Source organism: Fundulus heteroclitus, chromosome 11, assembly GCF_011125445.2.
Source record: "Fundulus heteroclitus isolate FHET01 chromosome 11, MU-UCD_Fhet_4.1, whole genome shotgun sequence".
Lineage (NCBI taxonomy): Eukaryota > Metazoa > Chordata > Actinopteri > Cyprinodontiformes > Fundulidae > Fundulus > Fundulus heteroclitus.
In genome coordinates, this window is record NC_046371.1 from 30,670,637 (window position 1) to 30,689,546 (window position 18,910).

Consider the following 18,910-nt stretch of genomic DNA (forward strand, 5'->3'; position numbering starts at 1 on the left):
AGGAAGCGAGGCCTCTGACTATAATGATCCCATACAGGCGATTAATGCACTGGAGGGCATACATTTTGACCCAAACTGATTGCAATACAATAAATCTGCACTCCAGCATTCCCGCCTCACACTAATCTGCTAAATGTTTGTGCTCTTTAAATTTACTTTATGGTTTAGGGTTCATCTACTGACATCCGTCACATGCACTGTGGTTGTTAGCTCGGAAACTGTGAAAATAAGATGTCGACAGTAGCTGGAGGTTGTTGTGTTTCACTTAAGGAGCAGCCGTGATCTCGAACAGTCTCGATGAGCAGGGCGTGTTGTTTCCGTTTCCTACCTTTCCGTGGAGTTTGGTTTCACAGACATCTTGCTTCCCTGTTTGTGATCAATGTAGTTCTGGTGCCGTCACTCCCTTCGTTTCTGAGAGAATATGATTTCAGCTCAGGAGTGAGATGAATGACATCAATTAGCCGCTGGATGTAGGAGCTGTGTGATATGCAACGGTGCAATGCTTGCTTTTTGATTTATGCTCTATTGTGTTCATTTGTGTAGTTACCGAGACGCTTATCAGTAACGAGACAGTACCAGATAGCAGCCAGTGGACTGAGAGGAAAATTGAGGCCACAGGGTTGTTGTAAAGGCAACAAGAGGATCTAATTAGAAACATAAAGTTTGCCATAATGGTATACTTTCACTGGGGCTACAATAAACTTCACATGAAGGATGATCTGCGCCATTAAACCTACCAAATTACCCTTTTCAATGCCTTACTTGTTTTATATTCTTCCATAAAGAAATTGAAAATGCATCTGTTCACACATAACAGAATGAAACCAGGGTAACATTAAATAAAGAATCCTATAAGTGCAAAAAGTGTTTCAGGCAACAGCGCTTTGAATTTATTTCAGCATGGTCAGGGAAAAAAGAAATACATGTAAGCTAATAACATTTCCTTGCCCAGTAATTTTTTTACAGTCCTTTTATTTATTTATTTTTTTTCAAATAACCTAATCCTGAGTTGATGTATGGACTATAAATGCTGTAAGTGAGTCAGAATAACCTAATTTTGGAATTCAGTCAGCTGAGGAATGGCTTTATGAGTCTCTGAATCACTCGGATTTGATTCTTGATTAAACATTTATGAATGAGACGGTATGAGCTACAATATTTATGGGATATTTTGATGCTTGGACAAAAAACGTAATTTGATGCCCCTCTTCAGTCAGGGGGTCTAATACGGCAAAAGCTACTCATCCTAAAACCAAAATCTCTTGTGACGGGTCTGGAAAAATATGGCACAATGTAAGGCAAGTTTTGCCAAGTCCCCGCCTTAACTCAGTGTGTAATATAATGTAATATGTCTCTGCCCCTTCAGGTTGACTATCCATGCAGAGTGCCCAATGCACCTGGAGGATTTCCCGATGGATGCGCATGCCTGTCCTTTGAAGTTTGGAAGTTGTAAGTAATCCCCACATGTTCAGATGCAGCTGAATGAAAAATCACAGTAACCAAATAATAAGCTATTGTTCTCTGGAGGGATCGGTTATATTTTACCGTTGAGAACTGCTTCGAGCAAAAGTGCTCCTCATCCTCAAGCCGCCCTTGTTTGTAATAAAAGATATCTAGGTAAAGATGAAAAGCTGGAAAAGCCCGTGTATTTAACACAGCCATCGCAGAGCCAAAGGTTTCCCTACATAAAAGCCCAGATTTAAACACCATTAAGGAGGGAATATAACTCTACTGCGTAATACAGTTAAAGTGCCCGAGCCAACATTAGCCAGTAGCTTATTTCAGATGTACCTTTACAGATGTTAAACTTTACTGTAGTTCAGTATGGCAATAGAAGCTTTAAAGTAATGTTCAAGCGTGCTCAGGGCATTGCTCCACAAGAAAGGTTTGTTATTTGAATTTCATTGCAGGAAATTTACCAAAACTATGTTCAAATTCCTGTCTGAAAAGCTACTGAATTCATAAATACGTACATATGCTGCTGTAGAGTCACAGCGGCAGGTCTACGAGGCCGTGATTAAGGTCTTTTTTTTTTTCTCTGTAATTGCTAAATCTAACCCGCTGATAGTGTTAAAAGCAAAATAAGAGAATCGCTAAAAGTGGGGTTGATTTATCCCACTGGTCTTATGAATACTGTAAAAATGGAATTTCTATACAACCCACTTAAGGTCCAATACAAACAGTAATTATCACAAAGATTAATTTTTCCAAGCATATTAACATCCTATAAATCTATAATCTGTTAAATTGCTTAACTGGCTCAAGTAAAAGGCAAATTAATATCAACACAGTCTCCCACCAGTTTCATATATTGCAGACAAATGCAGATTATGTTTTTGCCACTGATACCTTAAAACAGGTAAAAGTGTCAGACTGGTAGAGGTATATAGAGTACCTTGTCACTCAAGAGCTGTTTCACATTTACAACCACAAATATCCATGTAATTTTTTTTTATTAATATTGTTTATATGTGACAAAGCAGTGCATTACAGTGAAGTGTCAATATAGTCATCAATACATTTACGAATAAAATTCTTTAATATGTGACATCCACATATCTTAAGCCTCTTTTTATATGGATTTTGTCTTATTTAAAACTGGCATATGGTATTGCTTTCATCCAGAGCACAACATCCCCAACAGTGAAACATGGTGGTGGCAGCAACATGCTGCGGGGATGCTTTTCTTCAGCAGGGAAAGGAAAGTTGGTCAGAACTGATGGGATTATGAACTAAACACATTTAAATCCTGGAGGAAAACCTGTTAGAGGCAGCCAAAGATTTGAGAATGAGGTGGATTTCACCTTCCAACAGGAAAATGGCCTAAATTAGACACCAGAGATACTGCATCATCATCAAAATCATCATCATCATCATCATCATCATCATCATCATCATCTTAATTTAGAAAGCACTTTAACACCGGCCAAACAGCTGACACAAAGTGCTGAACATCAAAAGCAATTTGAAACTGTTTATATTAAAGCACATTCATGTTTTAGAATTTTAAAAAAAAAATACTTTATCCATATATTCAAAGGAGCAATAAGCAAAATTTCATTATTTTAGATAGAAAGAACTAAAAAAAAATGTTTTGTTAAGAACTAAAGGTAGCTTTGTAGATGAATGCTCATGCTCAAATCACTCGTTGCTCCTTCAGGTTTTTTCCTTATGATCCTTGTGTTTGTGTTTTCATAATTCTCCTGTTGATTTATTAGGTCTGTTCATTTCGGTGTTCATTATTATCTCTAGGATCTTGCCAAATAAATTGATTCCTTTTGGTTTGATTTTTTTTTTTTTTAGCTTATTCTTGTGTTGTATTCTTTGTACATTTGGAATTATCTATGTTAGTTTTCTGCCAGAATTTACTCCCAGGTTTGATAGTTTCTTTGTGTATTAGTTTAGTACCCTCTGTGCTAATTAGTCTCCCTCCCTAAACCTCATGGATCACCTTTTGCCTCCGCTGCCCCATTTATTTCCTGATAATCTTACCTGCATCCAACATTTCTTTCCACACTTCCCACATTATTTAAACTCACTGTTGGTCCTAGTTTTCCATTGGATCCTCCTGTTATCACATGAAATCCAGCTAATATGAGAAGACGATTGTGGCTATAACTGGACAAAATGTAAAAAAGATAAATAATGTTATTGTATTTTTAAAAAGCAACACCAACTATAACACTGGAAAACGTGTTCATTTTCAGTGCATACCAGCCAAGAAGAAACATACTGCAGGATGTATGAGACCGTCGAGTCCTCAGGTTGCACTCCATGAGAAACAATCACTCTGATCATTATAGCCACATGGGCTCAGCAGGGCCTTAGAAAATAATTGTCACTCAACACGGTGTGCCCCCGCATCAGAAAATGCACCATGAGTCAGTATTATAGGAGAGGGATGCCATATAGCTGCGGAGCCCAGTCGAGTTTTCTGTGAATGAGCTTATCTCAGATGGAAACAGTTAACACGGGTCCTGTGCACCACATTTCCGCTTGTGTTTGGTAAAAGTACATGATGGTTTTTAAGTGCAAAAGATGAGGAAGGTCATTCAGGTTGTTCATCAGGGAAACTCTGTATGGCTTAAATAGAGTGTGATCATGTGTGAGTGAGTGCATGTGCTTGAGTGGCCTTTCTGAAATCCAGATATGTCTCCAGTAAAAAAAAAAAAATGTATGTCTTGTTACCAAGAGAAGAATCAGACAAGAGAGACCACATACTGTTGAGATTGAGCTGCTGAAACCTAGAATTCAGTGACAATTGAAACAGAATAGTTCTTATATGACCGCAATAATTGCTATGATCTAATCCACACAAAGCGTGTGATTAAAAACCAAACAGCTCTAACACCACGGGTACTGAAAAGTCTTCTTTTACTTGCGGTGGAGCTAGTAGCGAAGATTTCTCTTGCATTTAAAGCTTTAGATGAAAGATGAAATTACGGTTTGCGTTGCATTTCTGAAACAGTTCTTTTGAAACTTTCGGTGAAACTTTCACAAAAAAGATTCCTAAAGCCATGCTAGTGTTGCTAAAAAGAGGAGATATCAGATTTCTCAGAAACAGCCTCACAAAAACATTTGTCTTCTGCGGTTAAAGATAACACATCATCACAACCGCACTGAAAGAGGAAGAAAATCTTTGCTGTATCTGACTTCCCCGAATATCGTTTACTAAACTCCTAACACGTCTTGGCTCTTCTGTTTTTCATTCTCTCTGCACTCACCCAGATGCTTACACCAACAACGAGGTGATCTACCTGTGGACCCAAGGAGACGAGAGATCTGTGTCTGTGGCAGAGGACGGCTCCAGGCTTAACCAGTATGACTTACTGGGTCACGTCATTGGCAAAGAAACCATCAGTTCCAGCACAGGTACAGCTTATGCCACACTCTAACACACTGCCTAAAATCCTGCAAACACTACCAAGGAGCTTGTATGTCCTTAAGTTGTGCAGGCCGGTCAGGCAGCATTATAAACTAGTTTATGACACAAGTCTCCATTGTGTTATAGTATCTTGCAAATGGTAAAAGACCTGGACTGCATCGAAGGATGTTTCACAGTAAATTAATCCACCTCATTGCTGGTGGCTCTGGCTGGTACTGTTTTCACCCGGCAATCTGCTTCTTTTTTTTCCCCCCTGTTATTTCTGAATTATTTAAATTGTTTGGGTACACTGTGAAAATGATGACTGTTATCAGTTTTTTTTTCGGGGCAAACTGCTCAGTATATTTACAAAGTTAATATGAGAAAGGCAGCCAGAGGTGGAAGTTTACTCAAATGTGTTGAGGCCTGTAGCCCGGAGTCAACTTTAATATCTGCAAAAATTAAGGGAGATGATGTCTTCTCGCATAAACTCTTCAGTGCATAAACATTTTATCTCTTTATCAAGCTTTGTCCATTTATCTTTGAGACAGAAATGGTTTTATATTCCCACTAGAGGACGTAGAGCTTATCTCAGCAAACTAAAATCAATACATGAAATAAACTAGGCCAATAATGCCGTGGGTATTACACATTGCAAGACAAAAATGGGGTAGATCTGTTCAAAAGTACCTTTCTAAAAATGTTCATAGGCCATTCATTCTTTCACAAGTTGTCACATTACAACCAGCAATGAGGGATATGCAATTGATTTATGTTACCTTATTGCTAACATTGAATCTTTGAAATTTTATGGAATTAGAATTGAGTTGAATTGAATTGCTTTATTGTCCGCTTTGGTGGAAATTACATTTCAATACAACATATCAAGAGAAAGACATACATGGGAGACAGGTTTCTGAGGCCTTGCTGCCTTTTCCAAGGCAAAGACCCACACATGAAAATCTGAAAAGTGTGGCATGAATTTATATTTAGCCTGTTTGAATCAATACGTTGTAGAGACGCCTTTACACACATTTACAGCTGCTGGTATGTTGGGGTAGGTCTCCAACAGCTTCACACATTTAGACACCAAAATTCTTACCACCAATGGGGGCATTTCTCAAATGATGTCACATTCTTCCCGAGACAGCCTGCCTTTCCCGGCTGTTCGGACAGGAAGAGCGCAAATTATAATGGCAACAACCACAATACCAATCATTTTGGAAAATGACAATGTCCCAGAAGCTTCATTTCAACCTGCTTCAGTCGAGAAACCCAGCATAGAACAGCTTAATTGTTGGTTGAAATATAGAGGGCTCAAAATGAGCGGAAAGAAGAAAGGTAGGTAGGTCATGTCTGACAACCGATCAAACGCGAGGAAGAACTCCATTGAATCGGCATAGAATTACATCTAATACAGTTGCTGGTTTCAGGTCTGGATGTTCAAGTGTTGGGTCCTTACCACTGAGGAAATCTAGAGACCACATTTAGGTGTCTTTGGTCAGATTCCACAGTAAACTCCTCTCGGTTAAAAGCTCGTATCCAACACTGACATTTCTCTGCAATCCTCCAGAGTTTTGGAAAATCAATGGGGGGAAAAAAACTGCCTTCATGTGGTCACTATCATCATATCACGAGTCACTCCAGCAGATACCAACGCGGCGGTGATTTGTTGTTGACATAATATGTCCGTTGGGCAGATATTCAGGACAGATCTGTTCACTATTTGACTCATACAAGTAAACTATTCAAGCTTTACTGCTCTGCTTGTACGACCACAAGATGGCCGCAATGCATGCCTCTAATTTTAGTAATTTGGCGTCATTTAAGGAATGCCCTGTAGTTCAAGCTCAGTCAGATTGGATTGAATTTTCAACCTTATCTTTCTCTATTGGATTCAGGTCTGGACTTTTTGAGTATACTATTTTAATGCACAAATATGCTTTGACAGCTTTGGTGCAGTTCTGGCTGTTTAAGGTTGTCATCCTGCTGGAGAGTGAACAACTGCCTGGATGTATAGCCTTTGCAGCCTCTAAAGGTGCATTTTCTCAGCAGAATCCAGGGTGAAGTCCGAGAAAAGCGGTTACAAATCTTCAAACCTGGCCCTGAAGGGATGTAACGCTACATTATGGAATAATGTAATAAATTCAGACTTCAAAATGTAATTAAAACGGCATGTTGTAACAATCGCCACAAGACTTAATAAAATCCATGAACGCATATTGTAATAGCTTTTGCCACATTGTAACATTCCATTTTACGGTAGTTATTACAAAATGCAATGGCTCCTCTTTTTTTATGGTAATGTGATTCACAATGAAATCACTCAGTTGTGGTCTATATAAAGTGGAGCTGCAAGGCTTTGGTCTGAATCCCTCGTTATTGTTGCCACACAACCCCTCTTTTACCCCTGTTATAATGTGCGTCTGAGAGCAAATCGTTTAGTGCTGTCTCTTTAAATGCAAATGAGGCACTTCACATCCCGCGACCCGCGCCCCTCCAGATCGCAGAATGCTCCACTCCACTCCAGTCATACATTTTTCTAGTACGCTGGAGGACAGCGTAATGAATTTCATGGGTTAATACACCCCACAACTGAACATATTTCACTTGTCCAATTGTAGCTTGGACTACAAAATCATGGCGATGAAATAAAAATGGCAGATTTGCAAAACTGGTTAGGTGGAAATCCATGACCTTGATTAGCAGCTCCGCAGCAAATAATGTGATGTAACTGTTCAAAAAATGTAATAGAGAACATAGAAAGCTGAACAACTTGAAAAATATGACCCAAACAGAATATAAAGATACCTACGCAGCACCTGGAGAGACAACATTCAAATTTTTCGCATTTGGTTGTCATTTTTTTAAAACAAGACCTTTTGCATTTTGTAATAGCCACTGTAGAATGTAATAATGTTATAATGCGGCTAAAACGATTACAAAATTTGCTGATGGATTTTATCAAATTTTGCAGTGATTATTTCAAGATATGGTGCTTATGACATTTTATTACACGATGAAGTGCAAATTTATTGCATTATTACATAATGTGGCGTTACAAGGGAGCTTGTAACGCCAACTGGTTCCCTTATATAGGAAATTTTTGACCAATCTGTATAATATGATTGAGTTTGACTTTGTAAAGTGCCTCGAGATGACATGTTTCATGAATTGGCGCTATATAAATAAAATTGAATTGAATTGTTCTTTTTGGATGAATCCTTATACAAAGTTGGCGGTTTGTAGTGAGAGGTTACATGCCTCCAACCTGCCTCTTGCAGGTTATGTGCCTCCAGGTTTTTGTTCTGTTCGTCTCGTTTAATGTTTTCTAGATTTTTGTCAGCAGACAAAACATTTAACCTGTCACCCATGACAGATGTCACTAAGTCTGCATGGGTTTGCATTTAAAAACATTTCTAAACTCAGCTGACCTTAATGGAAATATTTTCATTGAGACAGAGAGAGTTAAGCCCACATTAAAGCCCCTTTAAGAAATTTTAACTCATGAAATCAGAACATTTTGTTTAAAACGGCGATATGCACTGAAGCTGGTGGTTGTGGTGTGAATGAATAATTACTGTCAAGTGAAGTCTGAAAGCTCTTGGTTTGTCAGCAGAAGCACTGACACGATGCAGAGGTTTGAGGTAACACCGCAAAAGGGATGAATGAAGTTCAGAGGAACATGTTACTGCAAAGCTGAAGATAAAAGGTTGTTTCTGCAAGTCATTGGGAAGGGAGCGCAGCTTACAACCGAGGCAAGCCAGCTTCCTATTCGGAGAGATTTAACCTCAGGATTGAAGCTGTTTGCAGATGAAGCTCTCAGGAGGTGACTTGTAACGTCGCAGGGATGTGTCAGACTTTAGCTGTGACTGAACACGGAGGATAAAAACCCGCTTTGTTCGCAGTTTTCAGAGCAAGACTTTAAATAACTGTACTCGTGTCTCAAAGAGAACGTCCTGTTTTAACTGTACTGCTGTGGTTATTTTATGTTAAAAACAAGGAAACTTTGAAGAGCACATAAACTAACTTTTTTTTTTTTTAAATTAGTTTTCCTCCAGACGTCAGAAAAATCTCACTTTTTAGAGTGTGATTCTAATGAACTACAGTGAGCAGAGGGAATGGGCAAGTTTGAGCCTCTTCAACCCTGGTCAGAATCTCGTCAGACAAATCACCTCAGGGACTGGGAGGTTGTTTCTCCCCTATCTCTGCAACACACATTTCAGAAGCTGGAATGAGAGCCAGTGCTTAGGGAAACTGTGAATCTGGCCGCTTGCTGCCAGAGATACAAATGGCGGAGAGTGATCCGCGGATATATAGAAGTGGTGCACAGGAAAAATCTCAGTATTCATTAAGAGAGAGGAATCTGTCATTTGCAATTGTACATTCTAATAAAATCTGTGTTCTGCGTTTAACCCATCCCATAGCAGCTTTATAGCGCCCGGGGAACAATCTAGGACTAAGGGTCTCGTTCAGTGAGCCATAGTTGTGGTCTGCGGGGTTCAAACCGGGTGCTTGCACACCTCTCAGAATGCAAGCACACTGCCCGAACCACAAGGTCAACACTCTACAACGAAACAGGATGTTAAATGGGATATTCCACCAGAAAATTATAACTAGGGATGCACCGATATGAAAATGTAGGCCAATATCGATATCCATTATTAATATTGCTGTTATGTCCAATAATTGATATTTATCGATGTACACACACATTTACCTTTCTGGGATGATCAAATTGTGCATCATTTTGTACCAACTGAAAACTATGCCGACTGAATTTTTGAATGTGGGTTATAGTCTAGACTTACACACTGCTTTTCGTATGTCTTCTTTCGACACAGTGAAAAATGCCCACACTGCTGACATTGCTTCCCTGTTTCATTTAAAAAAAAAAACATAATCCTGGCTGTGATGCATTGCTGTCAATGTCAGATGATCAAAAAACCCACACATGACCAGCCCTCTGAAACACAGGCACAAAGGGCATCTAGATGGAAATAAACATAGGTTCTTAATATCGGCCCTGTTTTACGTACTGATACCAATATGTTAAAAATGACCAATGTTGCCCGAAACCGATATTAAAGCCGATATATATCGTGCATCCCTATTTATAACTAGTGTTGCACCGATATCGATACCAGTATCGGATGGGGCCCCGATCCAGCACTAAAATGGTGGTATCGGTATCGGCGAGCACCAACAAATAGGGCACCGATACCATTTTGATGTTTGTATGTCACTTGAACGCAGCCTTCTCTCTCCCGACTAGTATTATACATGTTATATAATTTCATGAAAGTTGCACTATTTTGGCATTCGAGAGCCAAAACTAAGGGTTTAAAGAGATTATTCAATTATTAATATAATTTTACTGTCCTACTGTTGCACTACTATTATACATGTTATAATTTTCACGAATGTTGCACTATTTTGGCCTTTGAGAGACAAAAGTTTATTCAACTATTGTCACCCATTCCAGGTAGGCAATAAAAAGTTCTACTACCCTAAGTAGTATGCAGTTCTTCATATACACACACACATCATTTTCAAACAGATGATATCGGTATGGTATCGGTATCGGCCAATACTGCACAGCCAGGTATCGGGTATCAGTATCGGGGCCAAAATATGGCATCGGCTCAACACTATTTATAACTACTGATTTGTTCAGGGTTTTAAAGCATCCTGAGTATGGAGGGTTAAAGGGGACAATATTAAATAAATAAATATAGCATGAAATAAATAAATGTAAATATACCGTGAAATAAATAAATGTACCATGAAATATTGAAATGTAAAATTAAATAATGAAATGTAGAATGAAATAAGTAAATGCACCATTAAATGTCCCATTAAATCATTAAATGTGTCATTAAATGTACCATGAAATAAATAATTGTGCCATGAAATGTTCAATCGAATGATTAAATGAACAATTTCTTCATGTAATGCATCACTAAGCAATTAAAACTACCATTGAATTTTGAAACGTAAAATGAATTTTCTAAATGTGCCATTAAATAATTAAATAGGCCTTTTAAATTGTGACATTAAGTAAATGTCATTTTTGTAAAATAAATTAATTTGACTACACATTTCCTTATTTCACTCTACATTTATTTATTTCATAAATTTGACACAGCAGACCCATCATGGAATCATTTAAACTGTCACCTTCACCCATCAAACGTAGAGGGCGGAATTAGGGAGACCCTGACGCCTGATTGGCTGCTTCACACTGAGCAAGACAAGACAACTTCTTTTTGGTGAAATATTGACTCCAAGGTCAATATTTATGGTGTAAAGTACAGAAATAATTGGAAAAACATGTTGCTACATTTTTTTTTTGTTTCGTTTTACATTTCATTATTTCATGGTACATTTATTTATTTCATGGTATATTTACATTTCTATACTTCATAATATATTTTTTTATTTAATATTGTCCCCTTTAACCCTCCATACCTGTGAGGTACAGCATACAACATTTTAATATTTGCCAAAAGTACAAAGAAGCTTTTAAAATTCAAATCAATGTGCTTAAAAACAATATGCATAAAAACTCTTACTTCAGCTGAACATTTCTCTCTACTTATATTTGATTGCAGCTCTCTCGTTTGAATGGAGAGACGCACATGGTTGTTGGTTTGTTTGTTTGTTTTGTTCGCTTTTTTGCCATGGCAACTTATTGAGCAGGCCTAAATCTGCAACAAGCGCACCTCATTTACAAGTTACTTTAGTCCTAAATTAGGGTTCTATTGAAATCCTCTTCTTTGCTTTTGAAAGAGATGTTAGTTTAAACTAAATTGAAGTACATGTTAGTCTGATCATTTCATGCAGTGTGCGAACAGTAACCACGTCTGCAGGAAGATGGTCACAAGTTTTGATCAGCTTTTAACTTTGCATTTCATTTGGCTGTGATTTTGTCTTAACTTGTCTACTATTAACTGAGAATATTTGTTATAATAATCCCCAACTTGTTGTGTCTCTCTGTTTCTGTTCTTGTTTCCTTTAGGAGAATATGTAGTGATGACAACATATTTCCATTTGAAACGGAAAATTGGCTATTTTGTGATTCAAACCTACCTTCCTTGCATCATGACTGTCATACTGTCTCAGGTCTCCTTCTGGCTAAACAGGGAATCAGTTCCTGCGCGCACTGTGTTCGGTAAGTGCCAATAATGGCTTTCAGTACTTATTCAAGATCAATTATTGCTTAATCAGGTCCAAATATTTTAGGGATGATCGCCTAGAGTTTCTATAGAACACATTCAAAAACCCATCTGCAGCAACTATCCTCTTCCTGCTTAAAGTGCTAAGACTTTGTGAGTATTAGCTAATTTAGATTAAACACTGCACATAAATTTTAACAACCAAGATTATCCCCGGGGGCAAGATTGCACATTTTCAGTGTCAGAGATTATGGAATTTAGAGAGAAGTAGGAGAAGATTAAATTTTCACTATTGTTTTGCTGAAAACTTTCTTTTCAAAGTATTTTAGCACTTGTATAAGATGTGTACTATTTTACCAGCAACAAAATACTGGGGGAAATGGTCAAGGAAAACACTCTGAGGAGTCATTGGTTCCACAAATTGTGTCATATAACGTGACATTTTTAGTCATGAGCATGAACTTCTCTGTTAACTCTTTCAATCTGTGCATCAAATTTATTTTAAATCCATGCTCAGATTCTCTTTTACTCAAATGGAAATGCATATGATTTGGGGAATTATATGAAGTGTAGTGTTCACTGCATAATAGGAGGATATTGAAGATTGGAAAACAATGTCCACTTTCTAAAAAGTTATCCCCACATGTAATAATTGTAAATTATGTAAAATGTATTCCTTTACTTTAATTGCACAGATTTTGTATCTTTTCCTACAGTGTAGCTACTGTAGGGATTTACTGCTATCTAATGTCATGTTTTGTAGTGATTGTTGTAGGACGCAAATGCAGAGAGACAGAGGCAGGGAGTAGTTATGGGCGAATTAAACTAAAATCCAAACTCATGTAAACACTGGAGGGTGCAGGAGCCTGAGCAACAGGGGAACAAGGCCAACAAGGAATAAAACATTATCTAAAGATACTGAAAAGGTACAAAGACCAAAAACTGTGCAGATCGTGACATCTAAAAAGCAACTGGGTGTTCGGGAGGCAGGCCAGGAAAAACACTTTTTTTGTCCTCCAAATGTAAACCTTCAGGGTTTACATCAGCCTCTGCAGGGACTTTAGCTGGAACTGTGTGCTTTGGTCAAACGAGACAAAGATTAACCATTTAGGCAATAAACATTTTAGGTGGGTTTAATGTGAAACAAAGGCAAAATCATGCCCACTGTTAGGTATGGTAGAGGATCTGCGACACTGTGGGTCTATTTCGCTTCTGAACACCAGGTTAAACCACCAAGAGTTTTAGAAAGAAATCATTCAGGGGATGGTAAAATGAAAATGGGACATCACTGAGTCTTTTTAGATGACAATGAATGGATCCATGTGGTCAAATCTACAGAGAAATGGTTCTTACACACAAAGCCCACCGTCTTCCATGGGCATCTCAGTACCCATTCCTAAATGCTAATAAAACCTGTGGGCTGAGGAACCAATTTTATTGCTAATTTGTGCCAATAAAATAAATACATTTCCAATACATGTGCATAGATCTAGTAAAGGTAAAGAAATAAAAGAAAGTATGAGCACAGATTCTCCTAAAGTGAGAGATTTACTGTCATTCCGTGTATCACTGTTGTTTCCCATGTGGGCGTTGAAGTCCCCCTGCAGAACGACGAAGTGTTCAACAAACAGAAAGGCTCACTAGTATTTGCATCTAAACTCTTTATTAACGCCCCACAATTGTCTTACTGCAGGGTCATCAGAAAATTTGACTAACGGGTAAAGTTTTGGCCCACCGACGAAGCCCATAGCAAGAGAATCACACCACTCAACACTCTTCCAACTTGTTTTAATCAACAGTCCCACATTGATCAGATTAACGAGCTGTCTTCCTCGACAGTCGTATAGCATTCGTTTATCTTTCATGTTCTCTCATAGATTTTTATATGTCACTAAATATGCTTCAATCAATGCTGGGATTTATTATTGGAAATAATCCAGTTCTGCTCTGAGAATAAACATTAACTGTACTAATAAATACAGCTTTCAGTACAGCCAGACACTTTAGTTAAGTAGAAATATAGCACACTGTAAAGCTGTTGCTGGTAGGCATTTAGGTTGTTTAAAAAAAGTGTGGCTTGTAATAAAACTCCTAAAATCTCTACTTTTTTGTCGTAATTCTTCTTTCGTGTCTCACTGAAATAAGAGAACCGCCCCATGCTCTTCAACGCAATCATCTTTTCTGCCTTTATGTCCATTTTTAGTGGATAAGATAGATTGGAAAAGAGATGGGATTGTTTTTACGTGGTTGGATGGGCAACCACTGTCCGGGCCAAATTTCATTTCCGGCAGTGCTAAGTGAATAGCCTGGGATGTCAAATGATCTGTGAAATTTTCTGGTTACACCTCAACGGATTCATTTTCCAATTAATTCATTTTAGTTGACAGAGAGCTGCTGTTCGCTTTTTACAATCTAAACTTTTCAGCGACCGTAACACAGTCCTGCTAATGGCACGACTTTGAGCTGAATGTACAGTTAGGCTCGATTTTATCCAGACCCCAATCGAGTTTAGATTTTAAGATTGTTTCCACTCAACCAAGACGTTTGTGTCTGATTGGGAATGTCTCAGGCATCTCCAAAAAGATAAGACAATGTATGAGGGGGAGGATTTTTAAGAACAGAACCCTCTGTTTTTACTAAAATTTTTAGGGAGAAAATGGCATATTGAAAATCTGTGAAAAAAAGACTATTGTCAGCAATCAAATGTTTGTCATTGCTCAGTAGCGTTTTGCCTGTTTAATATTGACCATTCATTTTTATCTATCCTTCTTGTCATGCCCTTCCTCAATAGCTCCCACCACAGTTTCTCTATCAGATTCATGTTAGGACTCTGGGCCACTCCAAAATGTTAATAAAACTCCCAGAAATAAAAAATAAAAAAACATGGTAAAACTACAAGATAACTTTAATCCTAAATCTACCAGTGGAATAAATAACTTTGAGCCTAACTGTATGTAATCCAGCAGCATCTCTCTCTCTCTCTCTCTCTCTCTCTCTCTCTGCATAAACTAAAGATATGAGCTACTCTACAATCTTGCTCCTAAAATGTGATTATATAATGGAATTATATTCTTTGTTTTTGTTTCTTTTAAATATTTATTGCAGATAGATGGTTTGTGCCTTCAAACTCCCCTTAACTCGGCGTCACACACAGGGCTCCACTTATCCATTTATGATTTATTTAACAATTCTTGCATCAGACTTGTTTAAAACGGAGGGGCTGAACAATAGATGTCAAGTAATGGTTTTAATGCAGTCCGGGCTGGTTTCTGGTCATCTGAGCTTGAAGTACTGACCCAGTGCACTTGTGATGTTTATGCATCAGCGAGCTGTGTCAGTTGTATGAAGCTCGGCGATCTGATTTCTGATCTTTATACAGCAGATGACGTAAAGCTCTGTTGGCCAGGGTTTTTCCTTTTATTTTTAGGTTTCACTTTATTCTAAAAGGGCAAACTAATTAGATTATTGATTTTAAATACATGCTCTGAACCACTTTAAAGTTTCAAATCTTCTCAGACAAAACTTCTGAACTTCCTTTATTTCTGCTTTCATTCTGTCCTCAGGGGTCACCACTGTGCTGACCATGACCACGCTGAGCATCAGTGCTAGAAACTCCCTCCCTAAGGTGGCCTATGCCACTGCCATGGACTGGTTCATGGCTGTGTGCTATGCCTTCGTCTTCTCCGCCTTGATAGAGTTCGCTACAGTCAACTACTTCACCAAACGCAGCTGGGCGTGGGATGGGAAAAGAGAGGGCATGGAAATAAGGGTGAGTGATTAAACAATCGATGCAGCACACTTTTCTCACAGCATACATGGATTTTTTTCGCGCTGCGAGCACATCCGCATGAGGAGTCCAAGAAAGTTTTTTCAGCCATCAGTTAGTCGATATTGATTTAGTTTTTTCGCACTCAATACATGTCATTAAATTGGATTTGACCCCGATGTTAAAAATAATCAGAAAACCCTCTTAAATGTGGGCGCTTTGGCCGCACATAGAAGGTTCCTTTTTTTAACACAGCCTTGAGTATTCTGTAAAGACTTTAAAGAGGCCTTTTATTTATTCATTAGCAGCCAAATGGAACAGGAACATCGGGGCGGAACACTGAAAGCAAAAACAGAAGTAAACTCCCAGAGACATCGGCCCTGATTTACAATCGCAGCATATGTTTGGCACTCATTTTAAAGGCAGTGTGCGCTCGCGCTCACTAGAAAGGATGCCATCCTTACATCTGCATGCTGATGAGAGAGTGAGCGCGCTTCACTTCAAATGAATCACCTCAGGTTTATCCTTTCTTACTGCATGAAAACAGAGGAATTACAACTCATAGGATTTCTATTTACCAGGAATAAGAGCTTTTTTTGTGGGCAATTTAGAAGGAAGCAGGAAAAGGAGTAAGTTTTCCATCAACGTTGTGACAGAATTACAAATTTAGTATTTTAGTCCTTAAAATCCACGTGTGACCCATTTAAATTACTGGTTGCAGTCGGAGCAGCTCAGTGGAGATGCAGGAGCGTGACCTGGTTACACTGAATGCCATAAAAATATATTTGCCCTCCATGTTTCATTACATCAAACCAATTTGTATATGAGACTAAGAAACCCAAAAGGAGACCCTTTTAAGGGGGGGGGGGGCTACCCATACCCACCTGGCTCTATGTAAAGAAGTAACTGTCCCTGATAATCGGTGGCTACAGCTATCATTGATTGTGTTAAAACTGGCAGTGAGTCTTTCACATCACTGTAGAGGAATTTGGTCCTCACTTCCGTACAGAATTGTTTTAATTTAGCCACATTGGAGGGGTTTCCAGCATGTTTAAGGTCATGGAACAGCATCTCAATCGAATATATAAGTGTGAGAAGCGCACGCCCAAAGCTTTTGGGTTTTTTTTTTTATTTGGTTTTTTTTAGAGGTGGACATGCATATGTGCTTCAGATCATTGTATTGCAGCATAGCAAATTAAAGTGGTTGGACAAAGAGAGCATAATCCATATTTATCGATTACAGCAAGTAGTCCAGAACCTGAAACCGCAAAGTAGCCCTAAATGTTCTCACTGCAGCCACCGTGTTTGGCTGTCAGTATAATGTTCTTTTTCTGAAACTAAGTGTCAGGAGAGCCAGGAATATATCATGCTCATTCCCAGGTGCAGCGACTCCACTTAATTGGAGCCGCCGCAGGTGCAACTGCTCAGACCTTGATTACCAAGCAGCGTTGGGAATGATGTCACAGAGACCACAGACAGGGGTTTTCTCATGCAGGATCAGACATAACCATTACAATTCCACTTTTAAGTCAGTCCACAGGATATTTTCCCCAAAGGCTTGTGAATCATCAAGATGTATTATGGCGGGGCTTTGTGTTGGGGGTTTTTTTCCCCAACAATGGCTGTTGCCTTGGAGCTCTCCAATTGATTTTTGGCCCGATGTCTTTCTTATTGTTGGGTCATGGACACTGATCTTAACTGACTTCGTTGTTGTCCCTGCATGACCTCCTGGATGAATCGGTAGCTATGTTTACATGCACTAAATTGCATTATCGAATTGGAATTCAGATTAATATACAAAAAATAATCGGATTGTACCATTTATATGGGCACACAATCGATAAATCCTATCATAATGTGCGTGCCGTGTATATGCCCCGGGCTTTCTTGAGACTAGAACCACTCGGACATGCGAAGTTATCTAATTTCCGTACAAAAAAAAAAAACACAGAAGAACTTCCGTCTTTGCTGAACAACAAAAAACAGCAAACAAAGCCGTAGAGTATGAGCTTGTTTGTCTTCTAAGCGTCCAGACTGGACTTGCACCAGCTTCTAGTTATGGTTGAATCGTTACAGAATAAATAACAATTTTGAGCTCTTTTAATGTTTCAAATAGAAAGGTTGTATCGGGAGCCAGTTTTGCTTCCCGACCTATTTCTGCCACTCAACAACAAGGAAATATATCGTGTTTACATCGGGCGCACATGCGCACTCGGGTCAGTTTGCCATATTTGGGAATAACTTGATACTGACAAGCATTTACATGCATGTTGATCGTATTATCAATCAGCATAAACATCCTCTCATTCAGATTACAAATTTATTCCGATTTAGCTTAATCCAATCACAATATTTCGATTGGCTTGTTTACATTTATTCTGATTACTTTTGTCCATGTAAACGCAGCTAATGACGTGCTGTTGGGGTACTTCTGGCTATGTTCACTGCTGTTCCATGTTTTCTCCATTTGTGGATGATGGTTTTCATTATAGTTTACTAAAATACCAAAGCCTTAGAAAGCTCGCCTGTTAGTGATTTTTTTTTAACATGCGGTAAGTTTTTTAAACCTCTACTTCAGGTTGCTAAATAGGTTCTATTTAAGTGATTTTCTCTAGTACTCAGGCCTTGCTGTGGTTTGTGAAATCAAACTCATCTTTGGACAAAATGTGGTAAACCACAGTTATGATTTATGAAGGCAAGGAAAAGGGGGTTACTTCTTTTACATAGGTCCAGGTTGTTTCAGACAGTTTTTTTCCCCTCCAGTAAATATTGTCAATTTAAAAGTACATTTAGTATTTACTTATTTATTCTAGTAATCTTTGTCTGATCTTAAAAATTGTCCGTTTATTTAAAACAGCCAAGAATCTGGCTGGAAATAGCCAAACAAACCAATTGAAAGAGCTTGACACTTTGGAATGCCATCAGAGAGAGTTTAAGGAAAGAAAATAGTTTGACAGTTATCTGTCGTTTAGCATCTCAGAATTTCAAGTCAAGAATTCACTTTGATTGGATTCAGAGCAATGAAAACTCACCCAGAATGTAAACAAACCATCTGCCTCCTCCCAAAAGCAGGATCTAGACATACATATCTCAGTTAATAAT

At 38.4% G+C, this 18,910-nt stretch overlaps 1 protein-coding gene across 1 annotated transcript in view; it reads left to right on the forward strand.

Annotated features, from left to right (window-relative positions):
• gabra3 (gamma-aminobutyric acid type A receptor subunit alpha3) overlaps positions 1 to 18,910 on the forward strand; it is a gene marked incomplete in the record, with an annotated part of 170,635 nt that overhangs the window by 137,335 nt on the left and 14,390 nt on the right. Inside the window, 4 exon segments of the mRNA XM_036143367.1 lie at positions 1,367 to 1,449; positions 4,729 to 4,872; positions 11,886 to 12,038; positions 15,606 to 15,811. Of these exon segments, the coding sequence (XP_035999260.1) occupies positions 1,367 to 1,449; positions 4,729 to 4,872; positions 11,886 to 12,038; positions 15,606 to 15,811 (586 nt within the window).